At 32.3% G+C, this 16,784-nt stretch overlaps 1 protein-coding gene and 1 long non-coding RNA gene across 2 annotated transcripts; one reads left to right on the top strand and one right to left on the bottom strand.

The window, feature by feature from the left end:
- Nucleotides 1-6,435: 6,435 nt before the first annotated feature.
- LOC139513483 (uncharacterized) lies at nucleotides 6,436-11,162 on the bottom strand. The gene is made up of 3 exons (XM_071302036.1): nucleotides 9,831-11,162; nucleotides 8,260-9,411; nucleotides 6,436-6,594 (listed from the first exon to the last, which is right to left on the bottom strand). Exons 2-3 carry the CDS (start codon nucleotides 8,739-8,741, stop codon nucleotides 6,456-6,458), a joined length of 621 nt encoding a protein of 206 aa, XP_071158137.1. The 5' UTR covers nucleotides 8,742-9,411; nucleotides 9,831-11,162; the 3' UTR covers nucleotides 6,436-6,455.
- LOC139513485 (uncharacterized) lies at nucleotides 10,864-16,527 on the top strand. Its single transcript, XR_011662451.1, has 3 exons — nucleotides 10,864-10,987; nucleotides 14,607-14,762; nucleotides 15,195-16,527. It is a non-coding gene; the product is annotated as an uncharacterized lncRNA (long non-coding RNA).
- The last annotated feature ends 257 nt before the right edge of the window (nucleotides 16,528-16,784 follow it).

Raw genomic sequence — 16,784 nt, forward strand, 5'->3', positions numbered from 1 at the left:
TTTTTTTATTGGTGTTATCAAGACCAAGTTTTGTCTATTGATTGACCTCATTATGAAGTTTTACCAGATGACCCTGTGTAGGATTTCATCATGCCCATTAAAAATTATCTCCCTTTTATTGTTTTTTTTTTTTCAATGTGGCACCCCATCGTTGTTATTAAAGATAGCATGACCTTATTTGGATAAAAGGCAGATCTCATAAACATTTTAAAGTCTGTAAAGGGGGGAGGGGCATTAAGTTTTTCCCTTGTCCCACTGTACATCAATGAGTACTGCAGCAAATGATCTTTGTTTCCTATCACAATTACCATTAATCAGTGCTACTGAAGCAAATGTTTTTGACTTGTATCTCAAGTGGTTTTAGCTTACTGGGCCAAAATGGTCCCATGTGAGCTTATGCAATTAGAAGGCGTTTGTCGTCAATGTAAACTATTTCAAGAATCTTCTCCTCTGAAACTACTTGGCCAAAAACCTTCAAACTTTAACTGAATGTTCCTTAGGGTATTTATATTGTAGATTGTATCCTAAGTTTTGATCCATTAACCAACATGTCATCGTTGTCCAAAAAAAGGCCCAAATAGCCATATTTCTAGACAATAACTTGTGGAAAGGTGTATGAATCTCTCTAAAATTATACCACAAGTTTCAATACCTCAAAGGGATGCTTAGGATAGACTTCGGGGACTTTTGCTATTAAATTATGTATAAAGAACTGTTGTATTGTCTTCGAGGTGGTGAGCTGTCATTTATTTTTAGAAGTTACTGTTAAAGGAATATTAATTTTAGTCCTGATTATGTATGTCATTATTATACCCCCGCTTTAAAAAAGTGGGGGTATACTATTTAGCCTCTGTCTGTCCATCCATCCGTCAGTCCATCCGCCCCATAAATATTTCCATCCCATTTTTCTCAGCAACCACTTGACTAGGATTTCTGAAATTTGTTTTCCAGGTTTATATCAAGTCGGTTAAACTGTGATGTGTTTTCAGATTCATCACTACAATTTCCTATTTATGGAACAATTGTATCATTTTACACAATCCACAACAGTGTATTGCACATAAGCAAAACATATAATATTAATAAAAATCATATAACCAATTCTAAGTTCTTTGACTAGTTATTCTGTGTCAGAATCCTATTATGGGTCAAATGTTTAATTACAATCCAAATTCAGACCTGTATCAAGTGAGAATATTGTATCCATTTTTGCCCCAACTGTTCATAGTTGAACCTCTGCTGTCGTACCCAGCTGTGCTTAGCGAAGCATTTTATAGGTTTTTATCTTAAATATTATAACAGATAGAAAATGTAAATGGCAAAGATATTCAGCTAAGAAGGATTTACAAATAAGTCAAAGATCAAAAGACAATTGACCCCTTAAGGGCATACAATACAGATACAGGGGAGGTAATGACGTTGCTAACGTAAAATGTTATTTCGCGTAGTCAAACTATGACATATCGGGAAAAGATGCATTTTTTCGACTTATTTTTATCATTTAAACAGATTTAATTTGAAAACGAGTACATGGACCCCTATTTTTTAAAACGACATTTTGTTTCATTTTGCAGAGAGATTATGTGGACCAAATTTTATAAAACTGTAAATAGTGCAACTTTTTTAATTTTGATAAATATACAGCAAAAAAGTATGCTTTTTTTCTCAATTCATGACCATTTGATAAATATGAGTTATTTCTGAATAAAAAATGCATAAATTTTTAGGATACTTATAAAATACAGAAATTACAAATTATATAACAAAAAACAATTTGTGTTCATGTTTTAAAACAAAAAAGTTGTGCCTTTCTTTTGAAAGGAAAAATACGGCTACAATTCCGAATTTTGAGCAAATATACAAAATTTCAACCTCATTTAACTCAAAAAGTAGCACATGAAGGTATATTTTTTATTACAAATTTGATTTAATCAGGCAAAAAATAGCCTATATGGAAATTTCCATCAAACTGTAAATACAGGATCGAAACTGGATCGTATGCCCTTAAGAATGTTCGCTTCACTGTTTCAAAACAACTAGGTTTTTTTACAAGACTGCGATACATTGATAGAACATGTATATAAAAGAAATGTACCAAAAAACAGAAAAAAGTTGAGGGTCATTGTGCCTTTTTTCAAGGCCTAAGCCATTGAACATTTGACAAGAAATAATTCTTTAAAACTTTGGTAGTTAGAGCAAAAGTGAAAGGGAATTTTAAAGTAATAAATGGGTCATGGTCTATCTGTATACAACTCATTGTTGGTTTACTGTTGGAAATAGTTCATTTTTAATCAATTTTACTGTTATTAGGTCTTTCCACCTTTCGTGTGGAAAGACCTATTGATTTTGTTCTGATTATTTTTTTTTTCTTCCGCCTAATTTTTTTCTTGCGGTGTAAAAATGTTTCAAAAGATGTCGCTTAGTTTTTTTGTATATGAGATCATACAGTCTATACGCTTTTGAAACTCACCCTGTTTAACCGAACACTTTTCTTTATAAGAGTTATCTCCCCAAACACTGTTTTTCTTGTTATCAGATCTCCTCCGCAACCGTAAAAGAAAGCGACAAATTTATTTTTCCAAATTGCTCGTTATATCCTCAGGATGTTACGTTTTATTTTGACCGAAGCTTTACGAAGACCCCATATGAGAGTAATTTCCCCTTTTGTATTGAAATAAGTGAAATAAATTTGTAACTGGAAAACCATAAGTGATAGAGGCCTAGGGTCTTTTGATTTGAGGCCCTTGCTCAAAAAGTATGAAAATGAGGTCAAGGTCAAAGGTCAAGGTCATGTTCAAATTTTTGATTTTGGCTTGTTATCTCTTATTTTCAGAAATCATACAAGATATCAACAAAATATTTTCACACAATTGTTAGTTACGACATGTCGTAACACATAAATATTAGTCGAAAGGGTACGTAGACATTTGACGTGAGTTTTCCCCCTTTTTATATCTAATATCATACGTATGGTAATATAACTCATTAACAATATAAAGTAGAGGACTAGAGTCTTTTGATTTGAGGTCCTTGGTTTATGACCTTGAAATTGAGCTCAAGGTCATATGTTAATTAAACGTTCTAGATTTTGACCTTTGCTTTTACCTCATATGTACACATGATAAAGCCATGGGACTTTTTGCATTAAGTTGTAAGCAATGTGACCTTAAAAACACAACCGGAAGTGACCTTTTGTAAACCGGAAGTAGCTATTTTTTGTACTAAATCAATGTAAAAGTATATAGAACCATATATTTCTAGAATCAGTGTCAAGTAATGTATCAAACAATACCGGAAGTAAACTTTTTAAACCGGAAGTAAAAGATTATCTCCCTTTAATATATATTTTTTATAGAAACCATATATTTTTTTAATAAGCTTTCAAAAAGCTGTCATTTGGCGCTAAAATTGACATTTAAAACCAAATTTTAATATTTTCATATAAAAAAGGGTCTTAACTGGTGGAAAGACCATCAATCGTTCTCTGAACAATTGGTTTTTAATTGGTAATTATCTTCATTATAATAGAATGAGAAAAAGAATAAATGGCAACAAATATTCAGCTTAATAGTAAGGTCAACTTGATCAAAATAGTCAATTGACCTTCAAAGGAGTTATTGCCCTGAAAACGTTTTTTTTTAACACTTTTTGTGAAAGTCTAATTACTTTTTTAGCTCACCTGGCCTAAAAGGCCATGTGAGCTTTTCTCATCACTTGGCGTCCGTCGTCGTCGTCGTCTGTCGTCGTTAACAATTTTTTAAACATCTTCTCCTCTGAAACTACTGAATGGATTTGAATGAAACTTAGCATGATTGTTCCCTAGATTATCCTGCACAAAGTGTGTGCTTCGATTTTTGATCCGTCAAAAAACATGGCCGCCGTTACTTAAAATAGAACATAGGGGTCAAATGCAGTTTTTGGCTTATATCTCAAAAACGAAAGCATTTAGAGCAAATCTGACATGGGGTAAAAATGTTCATTAGGTCAAGATCTATCAGCCCTGAAATTTTCAGATGAATCAAACAAACCATTGTTGGGTTGCTGCCACTTAATTGGTAATTTTAAGGAAATTTTGCAGTTTTTGGTCATTATCTTGAATATTATTATAGATAAAGATAAACTGTAAACAGCAAAAATGATCAGCAAAGTAAGATCTACAAATAAGTAAATATGACCAAAATTGTAAATTGACCCCTTAAGGGCTTATTGTCCATTAATGACAATTTTTCACAATTTGTTCATCATATTTGCTAACTTTAAAAAATCTTCTCCTCTAAAACTACTGAATGGATTTAGATGAAACTTAGCATGATTGTTCCTTAGATTATCCTGCACACAGTGTGTGCTTCGATTTTTGATCCGTCAAAAAACATGGCCGCCGTTACTTAAAATAGAACATAGGGGTCAAATGCAGTTTTTGGCTTATATCTCAAAAACGAAAGCATTTAGAGCAAATCTGAGATGGGGTAAAAATGTTCATTAGGTCAATATCTATCAGCCCTGAAATTTTCAGATGAATCAAACAAACCATTGTTGGGTTGCTGCCACTTAATTGGTAATTTTAAGGAAATTTTGCAGTTTTTGGTCATTATCTTGAATATTATTATAGATAAAGATAAACTGTAAACAGCAAAAATGATCAGCAAAGTAAGATCTACAAATAAGTTAGAATGACCAAAATTGTCAATTGACCCCTTAAGGGGTTATTGTCCTTTAATGGCAATTTTTCACAATTTGTTCATCATATTTGCTAACTTTAAAAAATCTTCTCCTCTAAAACTACTCAACCAAATTCAACCAAACTTCAAATGAATGATCAGTAGGGTGTATAAAATAAAGTTTGTGCTTTATTTTTTATTTCGTCAAAAAACATGGCGGTAATGGCTAAAAATAGAACACAGGGTAAAATGCAGTTTTTGGCTTATATCTCAAAAACTCCAGCATTTAGAGCAAATAAGACAAGAAGTTAAAGTATTTATTAGGTCAAGGTCTACCTGTCCTGAAATTTTCAGCCGAATTGGGTAACTGGTTTTTCAGGTATAATGCCCTTGAATTGATGATTTTAATGAAATTTTGCAGTTTTGGGTTATTATCTTGAATATTATTATAGATACAGATAAACTGTTAATAGCAAAAATGTTAAGCAAAGTAAGATCTACAAATAAGTCAATTTGACCAAAATTGTCAATTGACCCCTTAAGGAGTTATTGCCCTTTGAAGACTTTTTTCACAATTTGTTCATCATGTTGACTTACTTTAAAAAATCTTCTCCTTTGAAACTGCTGTATCAATTTCAGCCAAACTTAGGCTAAATGAGTTTCAGAGTATCTAGTATAAATTTTATATTTCATTTCCTTGTATGTCAGAAACATAGCTCCTATGGCTAAAATAGAACATAGGAGAAAATATTGTTTTTTTTTTGCTTTTGAAGAAAGTAGGACGATTCAAAGAACATTTAAATAAATTGAAAAGCCAAAATAATCATTGATGAGAGATTCAACCAAAAAAATTAAGGTGAGCGATTCAGGCTCTTGAGAGCCTCTTGTTTCAAAAATCTTCTTTATTTAAACTACTTGATCAAATACATAAAAACTGTAATTGAATATTCCTTAGGATATTTTGTTCATAGAATGTATTTGGGGATTTGATCAATTCAAAAACAGAGGCGGATTTATGGGGGGTCCCCTTTTTGGGAAAAAATTTGGTTGCTTATATAGGGAATCACTGAAGCGTGACAGGAGCGGGACCCCTCTTAGGTCAGTCAGTGGGCCCCCACTTGTGAAAATTTCTGGATCCGCCACTGAAAAACATGGCTGCAGTTTCTAAAAATAGAACAAAAGGGGGCAAATGAAGTTTGTACATACAGAAAGACTTGCATCACAAAAAGTAAAGCAGTAAGAGCCAAACTTGCATGAGTGAAAGTGTTAAACATGTTTAGATCTACCTGCTAAGTAATCTTCAGAACAAAAGGACAACTTATTGTTGGGTTACTGTCCAGAAAAAAGTAAAATTTTAAGGAAATATTAGAGTTTTGGGTTTTGTATTATCTTTAATATTTTTATAGAGAGAAAGTGTAAATGACAAAATTGTTCAGCTAAGTAAGATCTACAAATAAGTCAAATGCTTATTTTCTCATTTGATGTGCGTAAAAAAAATCTTTGAACGCGGGATCTTTAAGAGTTGGAGAAAGGAAACCAAGTTTATGGCTAATGGACAAGTTTAGCACTTAAAATTCCTCATCCATCGCAGCTAACAGTAGGGGCATTAAAAGGCCAGCGATAGTAAATTGGCCTTCAGTTATTTACTTCAAAGTCATTTGGTCTCTGGTACAAAGTTGTCTTAATGGCAATCATTCCACATCTTATTTTTGTATCTATTTAGTTGGATGACATCTTGTTTAAAATGAACTCTATCAGTTGATGTTAAAAGGCAATATTTTAGGTTTATATCACTCTTTAATCACAACAGATACCACAACAGAATATATAATAACAGCAATATTTCTTAATTTCATCACACGTCACATCATCCATTGACATCAACTCTTCTGTGCTGGAGGAGGAATCGTTAATAGGTTGGATTGATTCGTATGTTCTACAAATAAGAGTAGTTATGATCAATTATCAGTAGCTAAAATCATAATTATCAGGCGTTTATGCAGTATGTCAAAGTTTTCCCTCAAGATGTACATATCTTTATGACTAATTAAATCGTGTTCAAATTTAGTTAGTGAACTGTTTTAGAGATAATTGTTCTTGTATAAACTTATTCAAAGAATTATGTCATGACAAAAAATAGGAAAACGATTCTTTTCTCGACTTATAAAATGGTTAAAATGTCTTTTATTGGAGAGTAGACTGACACTCTTCCTAGCAGTGATTGCCCTTAAACGAAGAATGGTTTACCCTCTTCTGTGTTTCAAGTTGAGCAAAAACTAAAGAAGAGAAACTAAACAGACTAAAAGATCAGCAATATATATAAGGTCAATAAAAAAGAGATTTTTGTCATGAAGTCCATTCTCGTCTACAATGTTAATAGAAAGTGTGCTTTGTTTGATATGCACATAGACCATGGTGAATGACACAGGCTCTAACTTTAGAGCCTCTAGTTCATTTTTCTGATATCTAATGATTTTTTTTATAACCACTCGGTCAATGTTCTTTTACGTTTTCTCCAGTAATATGGTATCACCAGCCCAAAAAAACGTAACAGTCGCTCCTGTTTCGACAGTAAAACCCACAAATGCGGTTATTTTCTGTAAATTGAAAGTTTCTAAATATACATTATAAGGCTTTTGCTATGAAATATGAACACAAGACACTTTTAAGTTGCAAAACACTCATTTGCAAATCTGTCAATTGTATAGATATGGTTACTCGGTTAATCTTGTTACTTTGGGAAAACACTAAATATTTTGGCTATATAATTTTAATTGTGCTTTTTCCGTAAGAAGAGTATTTTTCAAATGTATTTCTGGTCTGACAACTTGTTGTATACAACGTTTAAAATTGAGAAAGGAAATGGTGAATATGTCAAAGCGACAACCACCCGACCATAGAGCAAACAACAGCCGAAGGCAACCAATGGGTCTTCAATGTAGTGAGAATTCCCGCACCCGTAGGTGTCCTTCAGCTGGCCCCTAAAATATGCATAATAGTACAGTTTATTTGTTTCAGGCTGGGATAATTTTTATGGTGTTCGTATATATATTATAACCTCTTTGTTTGAGATAGCAATACTAGATAAATCTTTTGTTTCTGGAATATGCTTCATCAATTTCAAAGTGTTCCATACTAAAATTTTAGAAGGCTAAAAATATACAGTGGCGGATCTAGAAATTTTCATAAGCGGGGGCCCACTGACTGCCTAAGAGAGGGCCCGCTCCGGTCATGCTTTAGTGATTCCCTATATAATCAACCAAATTTTTCCCAGAAAGGGGGGGGGGGGGCTCTAAATCCGCCTGTGATATAATACTCACAGAGAGCACAAACAATTTAACAGCACAACCTCTATCGGGTCTATTTTTCATATAGGAGATTAGTATTATAGTATATTAAACTTGAAATTCAAGCAATTTCATGGAGTCTTTTTTTTTTTATTATTTTTGTTAATTTACTTTTTACATTATTAGTTATAATGTCAATACCGTCATCCTCAGTACATTATGATAAGGTTAGGTGTGCTAGTTTTAAAACTAGAAATGGTACACAAAAGGGAAAACATTTTTATTATGTAAAATATACTGTCATTTATACTCACTTAGAATCGTTGTCATGTATGCACATTACTGAGGGCTCAAATGTTACTGGACATGGTTTTACATCTTTTGGATTATATCCTCGGTACATACAAAAACGTTCGAAAAATGGTGCATGGTCGTAATAAACAGTTATTTCTTGTTGTCTTATTTCGTGTTCAACAAGCTGTGATTGTTGTCTTATTTCGTGTCCCACAAGCTGTGATTGTTGTCTTATTTCGTGTCCCACAAGCTGTGATTGTTGTTTAGCTGGTCTTTGGAGACTCTGTGTAGTTTGACAATCGACGTCTCGTATCTGTGGACAATCTGTAATTTCGTTATGATACACATTTTCACTAACTGCACTCTTTCTTGGTGGAGGTAGAGGTGGCGGTAATGGGATTGGAAGAGGTGGAGGCGGAGGAATCGTCCTATCCGATTGGTCAAAGTGAGCAACTGGTAGCACTGGTTGAGCTATACCTTTTTCGATTAAACTCGCCCGCATCTGAAAAAAATTATTCTAACAGATAAACTAGTACTAGTATATCAATTATCTAAATTGTAGATGATGACGGTGATGGATTGTTGTTATACGTGGAGGGATGAATATAACATGCATTTGATGCACATGTTAATCTGAAATTAATATGAACACTGATTTTTTTTACTAAAGACCGCCATGCTAAGTTGGATTTTAAAACTGCCAGTTGATATTACTTTACTCTTACAACTAAGTTGTGATTTTATTTGAAGTCTTCATATTAAACGAACAAATGAGCGATTAGCATAGGCAACCGTTTTCACTGTAAAAAAAACTATCTCTGTTTCACAAATTGTTTTCTCTGATTTTGCTGTAAAAATGTTACTTTGGACATAAAAATATTAAACAGAAAAAAAGGATATTAAAACGTTAGACTATCCACAAATTAAATGTAATAATAGTATTTACAGCAAAAGGATAATATTGAATTTATTTGTAACCACCCGTGTATTACAACAACATAAAACAATGAAAAAAACGCATTTATAGCTTTAGTTTTCAATATCGTAGTCTAACAATTTTTTTGCATTTAAAATCTGTAGGATTCAACACGCAGAATTCATTCAGATTTCTCCATTTGAAAATTTCCCTATATGCATTGCATTTCATATTAAAACACACATATAAGTAAAAACTCGTCGCAGTGATGTTGTTGGCTTTTTTTCAAAACTACCTCTACCCTTTTTTATTGGGAAAATATGCGTCACTTTCATCAAATTGGGAAATTTAAAATAAACCATAAATTTGACTGAAACTTTAATTTACAGACCAATTTTCAAGAGTCAAACCCTGCTTTAAAATAAGACCCCATTATGTTAGCGATGATACATAAATAGACCCTAAAATGTGCACATATAGTCATTTTAGGCAAGAAAAATGTTTAACTGGGTGTTTTTCAGTTTGTAGTCATGCACAATTACTACTGAGACTGCACTGTTTGGGAAAAAAGTTGTCTTTTTGGGAATAATTTTAAGCCATTTTTTTTTTAAATTGGGATTCTTCTCCAGGGGAAACAGCCTTTATTCTCCGCTAATTTAAGGCAAACAATATCACTCCGTCGTGAGTTATTTTATGTCCGAATTGACTGCATAAATGTTTTAATGATTCTAAAATATCTGTAGTATCTTAAAATACTTAAAAAGAATAAATATTTACGATTTATACGTTAAAGGAAATTAGGTTATTTTTAAAGACAAACATGAATTCTGACAGACACATAATTTTTTTTTTTTTTTTTGTATCCAATATCAATCTAAAAATGATTTCTCTGTGACGACTTGCCATATAATAATTCATATTAATCGTAAGATACAGTAAACAATAATGAGTTTATAAGTAAAAAAAAAAGATCAACAAAATCAGACCTAAATTAAGTCTTGGGAATGTGTTTTATGAATATACGAGGGAATTGCAGAGTGGTGAAATGCTTTTGACCTCTGACTGAATTATTCCGAGTGTAATTTAAAAAGTCTTACCACTGTCTTCTAGGCTGGACAAAAAAATATAATTAAAATAATAAACAGACCAGTCGAGTTATTGTGTTTATGAATCAATCACATAAATATTTGTATTGCATAGGATGACATAAAAGTAATCGATTACTTGTAATTAATAAGTTTATGTAATTCACATGATTAAAATCAGATAAAACAATGTAGTAAACAATATTATAGACTATGTTATTGTGACCTGAGGTCATTAAACGTGTCTGGTCAGCATGCACAGATAATATTTGTTTGGCACTGGTTTTCGAAATTGTCCGAGGTGTTGATATAACTAAGATGTAAATTTCATACAAATCGGGCAAGAATTGTACACATGAGACCGCACAAGATCAATTAGACGGACGGACGGACGTTCTGTATTTCTATGTTCGTCTCAGCGCGAGGACAATTAACGATTAATTTGATCTGAAATCCATTGAAAGGTGTAAGCATCGAAATAAGTCACTGGACAGTGGTCAACACTGTATGTATCTAACTGATACACCTCATCGCTTTGTATACAACATACACAGATAGTTCGTATACAAGATAAGGAAATGTCAAACATATTATTTTCTATCGACAAGTCTTAAGTTAACAATAAGTGCCCTTCGCCATCCTTGGCCTTGCAGCAATTACTTATATACGTTTAATGTTGCACACGATGTTTACTGACAACATCATTAATAGCTGAATCATTTCTTATATACGTAGATAAATAAACAGGTAAGACATTGAAATAATTCGCTATTATATATATTTTCTGTTTTTAATTGACTTTTAATCAACGCTTTCATTATTTCTGTGTACAGTATTTAATTTTTGTTCTCAGTTTAATATTAACCAAATTATGTGCGGTAAAGTACCAATCCACACCCTATTACTTACTTTCGTTACGCCTGTTATGTTTAATAATAGCATTTCGAGAACGCATATTCATTTTAATCTGCCTTGTGGAATTGTGGACTTTAACAGTGCCACACTGCCTAACCAAAAGCCGGTAATAAGGAGTGTAAAGTCTTCACATTCTAAATGAATTCTGATGCTGACATCTAGAATCATGGGCACAAAAAAATGAAGACAAAAACAATGTCGGCAAATTCTTGCAGATATATGCACAGTAAAGCTGGCTAAAGTATTTATATTAATTTATTCTGTGGTAAATACAGAAAAGGAGAACTACGTTCTTAGTTTTTATTGTTGTATAATATCGAAATAAAAGAAAATATTATGACTACTTCATTTGTAGAGCATTGGGTATGCTATCGATGGGTATGCTATCGACTTAAGTATTTTCTTTAAAAATGAATTAACTCTGATTTGTTAAAATGTGTCTAAAAATTCAAGTTTTTCGCCAAAATTGTCTAAGGGATTGATGACATGTAGGCATCTGTTCATATAGATTGATTGTTGATTGATCATAGAAAAAAATGTTATAATTCGGTACGTAACAGTATTACAGAATTATGACTAGATTATTTGTATACGGATGATGATAGGTACATTATGATACATTTTTAAACCTTAAAGAAACCAGTGAACTTTTCTTTAGGGGACAATATTTATTGATGATAAATAACTTATGGCATGAACATTAATATCTGTCACAAAATAAACGCCCACTTATATAAACTACTGTACAACAATAATCGGTACAGGTATATGAAGCTGGCGATCCATTGATAGAGGTGTGGAGTGTCATTGGTTGTATTATCACCCAACGCGCGCACAGGCACTTGTCTCAGACATTTTTGTTCCTATATTCCATGATATATTATAACACGTGTTATATTAAGGTATAAAAAGGGGGGGGGGGGGGTGTGAGACAAGAGCATGTGAATACATACCAATCAATAATACAATTGTACGTTCTATTTTGTTCAGTTTTTATATCGTGTTTTTTTTTAAACAAAATTCTATCCAACAATTATTATACAATAGCAATACACAGATCCTTCGGGAAAATGTACTCATATAATTCCGTCTCTCTCTTGTATTGTTAAATATCCATCAAACCAGGGTCATAGGTAAAAGATAAAAGTTCAAACATTTTGAAAGATGCCAGCATCAAATATTTGTTTTCTAACTTGAAGAAAAGAAACATGCATTCATATTCAATAGGGTGCAGTTATTACTAATCGAATGCCTTTTATATTTTTCTGAAAACAGTTAAATTATAACCAAGGTATGAGTAATCGTAGCTAATCATATACTAGTATAAAGCAAAATTTATAAATGCTTCACAGAAACTGGTTTTCTCTATTGTCTATAATACAAAGAACTCGGACTCATGCAATAAGTATCAGATTTAAATTTATATTTTCGGTATCAAAAAGAACAAATCATGTATATATAAGTCTTTAAAATTCTGACAACAGGGAAATTGGAAAAAAATTTAAAAAAAAGGTTAGAATAGAGGCAGCTTCCTGTGTTGTGCTTGTACTAGTAAACATTTTTATCAAGTGTTTCACATTGTTTTCAGTAACTTTTAGTTTTGAAATGAACAACGAACAAAAGGCGCTTAATTCGAACAAGTGTTTTGTATTTTTTTCAACAGGAAGTTTCTCACTCTTTGTTTTGTAGAAGCATTAGCTACGAGATATGAGGTATTCATGTTGTGACCTTCAATTTAACCCCTTATCTAGAGATATTACGCATAAATAAGCGTGTTCATTTATTAAAAGGAAAAGAATGAAAGTGAAACAAGGGTATACCAATTGATTAACTGATTCGATCCACAAAAAAACTCATTCTTATACAGTTAAAACCGACGATTACCTATAATATGTAATCAAACTGCATGAGTACGCGATCTCTTTATATCTTTAGTAATGTGTATGTCGGGTTATATGGCAGTCTTTGGAGGTCACCTCGATTGTTTATAAGATGGCGTCAGACTAAAATACACACGAAACGATGATTTATATTATCGAGCCCATGCATTGTTAATTGTTTATTTTCGACTTTTTATAATTTAAATATACGTTTTAGTATGTAAATATAAAATATCAGCATTTGAGGTATATCAGTGAACACTAATTTGACAGCTTATGCCCTTTATCTGCATGTACCTCTGTTTTCTCGTTTTTGAATCAAAACGAATTAATAGTACACGTAATCATATACCATGGGGTTGATATCTTTTTGCTTTGAAATAACTTTTAGTAACTACAGTACCCTAAAATTAAAGTGTATATATCGTGTCCTTTTGTATTTGTGCTCAGTACCGATAATATGAAATATTAAAGCCAGCTGATCTTTACACTAATTATAACCCAAATAATCCAGTCGTTATATTCCGACTCATTATCGATCGCTACATTAAGAGGGGACACTGACCGATACACTGAATCATTCGAGCTACAATTGCGTCTTATGATGTGCTATAACCCAACTTTGTCAAGTTAACGGATTATTCGGCGTTCACAAACACAGCCAAATTCTTTTTATGCCTGTTCAAAACAATAAATAAAGTTTTTTTTATAAGTCAGGCCGTTGGTCCTCTTCTCTTTCATTGTTTCACTTTTTTGTACCTTTAATAGCATACCACAATTCATATGTGTTAGCTATTGTTGAAGGTCTTATGGCGATCTGTGGTTTTTTACATCCACGTCGTTTAGTCTCTTGTGGAAGATTTTTTTCTCGTTGGCAGTCATACCACATTTCCCTAATTTAAATATCTGAAGCAGAAAGTGTATTAATCTCAAGTGAAAACATTGGTAAGGTCCATTTAGAACTATTCAAATCTATACTTTAGCTTAACATTCCCAATGAAAATTCTTTCATGTACCTCTTCATAAATATAAAAATAATAAAATGTGGTATGAGTGTCAATGATACAACTCTCCACCGGAGACCAAAAGACACAGTCGAAGTTAACAACTATAAGTCATCGTAAAAATCCTCAAAACGATAAATGCAGAACTTTTCAAACTAGAAAACTAACGGTCTGATTTATAAACTTAAAAACAAAACAATAAACGTTAGCAAAATATGATAAACACCAACAAACGACAACCAATGAATTACAAACTACTGACTTGGGACAATCACATAAGTTCGACAGAAAAGACGAAGCGGTTGCATGATCGAATTGCACTTGCGATGTGCAGAACTAGCCAAACGGGGAGAAAGCTATAGATTAATGATTTTAAAATAGTCTGGTTTTGGGCATTTATATCAACATGAATACAGCAGGTAGCTTACATCCGAATTAAATAAGTATATTTTTCGTTCCTTATATCCATGGAAATACTCATACGACAGAAATGTTTTAAGAAATTAGGTCTCCTAACATACTAGTAAAAACTCTATAACAGATTTTGAATTGAATATATACTTATAGAACAATGTCATATGGTCCACCTCCTTACAATCCAAACTACGGCTGTCCCGGATATGGTCCTCCACAGCCATCCTATCCGTATGGACAAGGCGGACACGGCGGCGGATACCCACAGCAACCGTATCCTCAACCATGTTATGCACAACAACCACAAACGTAAGTTACGATATGAATTAGCACATATTAATCATATGCAAAAGCATTTGTTTTGGAATTCTACCTAACCTAGGCAAAGAAGATTATTCAAAGTACCAACATGATTTTTACATACAGATTACATTTTGGTTGACCATACTCATTACTGTATCATATGTCCCTGAAACAATAAAGAAACACATCTCACGTAGCCAATATCCCAACAGTGTTCGGGCAGCAGAAACATTCTGTATGTACCCCGCTATTACATATCATCATCCATGCCGGTCTCTCTATACAGGGAAATTTTTTTTTATAAAAAAGAAAAAAAGAAAAAAGAGAGAGCAAAGTATTTGTCTATAAATTTCAGTTGGTAAATGACAATCTCTGCATATCGTTTATATGAGACATACTGGACATGCTTTTAGTTATGTTAACTTGCTTATTTTACAGAGTAGTGGTCCATGACAGGGATAAGAAGAAAGATGGCTGTCAATCATGTCTGTATGCTTTACTGGCCGTTCTTTGCTGTTGTTGTGTCTGTGATATGTTAGACTGATGTAAAATCATTTGTAATCAGATACTTTAAGTTATTTAAGAATATTGTTATAATTTTACACGGATAATACTTGAACTTTTTTATTCAGAGTATTTCGCTGTGGATGAGTCTTTCTTGAAAATATGATTACAAGCAAGAAGTTTAAAATACGTTTATTATATCAGTAGTTATATTGATATGAATTTAATTTAAATTCGGACTAAGACTACCTTAAATAGAGGCTTTCTTCGTGTACCACACAGAGCCGATAAATGACAACACTATGTCTGCTTACTGTTATTTTGGTATGATGGATATTTGTTTCATTATGAATAAAACTGTATTGTATTGTATGGCTTTGTTCTCCACTTGAATGTTGCCACAAAACCGTCCTCTTTCAACAAGCATCAAAGAAAATAACCGGATATTGTTTGGTAACCGTTTCGACTCTCTTGTTTTCAGCTGTCATATAAAATTGACCATGATAATCAAAATAATTATCAAACAATTCTTCTGATTCTTACCTAGAACATGCTATTTTGAATTGCCTTCCAAATTTTAAATTGTCAAGAATAAGATGAAGTTCTGTGTGCAGTAAAAGAACCTTCAAGGTTGTTTGGTCAAAAGGTCAAGATTAACATCAACAAGAAACTTTGCTTTATAAAAACTTTTAAATCATACTTCCCATCTTTATCTAAATGTTTATTTTTCCACAGTGGTCAAATCAAGTCTCGACTAATGCACATCTAGTGCATGCTGACATACTCGTTCGCATTTGATTTACTACTTGGTATACTTGCAATTACATTTGTTCATTTACTAAAGCTCAGGGTGACCTGATGACATAAAGATATTCACTTCCACGCACTTTGTTCGACATTTGTATTCACGAAAGCCTGACTTCCTTTTCGAACACCCTTCTGCTGGCAAATAAGCATAGACATACACAAAGGCAAACAGAATTATAAAAATAAGATGGAATTTTATTTCACGATCTCTAACAAAATGAATTAATCAATTAAAATAAACAAAATGTAAAACTTAAAAAAATATCAACAAATCTTAAACATAAAACAATGACTAAAAATAAATGATAAATTGGGAAATGTTACTTTATTTTGATCTGCTATAATTTTGAATTGGAATAAAAAAGATTTCAAGAAGACACCTTTTTATTCCTTGAAATATAAAACGTAAATCATTATAAATCTATCGAAAATATCTTTCTTACTGTTGATAAAAAGGCCCTGGCAAAAAATGCCTCATTTTGAGATCTTGTCATAGTATTTATTAAAAGGTTTAATTTCTACATTCATCCATGAAATTATCAAGATATGTATTTGGAAATACTTATTTAAAAAAAAATCTTTTATATAATATATAGGGGGAAAACAATAGCTTCATTGTTTGTCTGTTTATCAGTTTTTTTATCATTATATTGTCAAAATCGTATTGTTTTAGTTAAAAGGAAATCCTTTCATAACGTTTTCACAGTGACAACAGTT

The sequence above is a fragment of the Mytilus edulis genome, chromosome 2 (genome assembly GCF_963676685.1).
Source record: "Mytilus edulis chromosome 2, xbMytEdul2.2, whole genome shotgun sequence".
NCBI classification, from domain to species: Eukaryota; Metazoa; Mollusca; class Bivalvia; order Mytilida; family Mytilidae; genus Mytilus; species Mytilus edulis.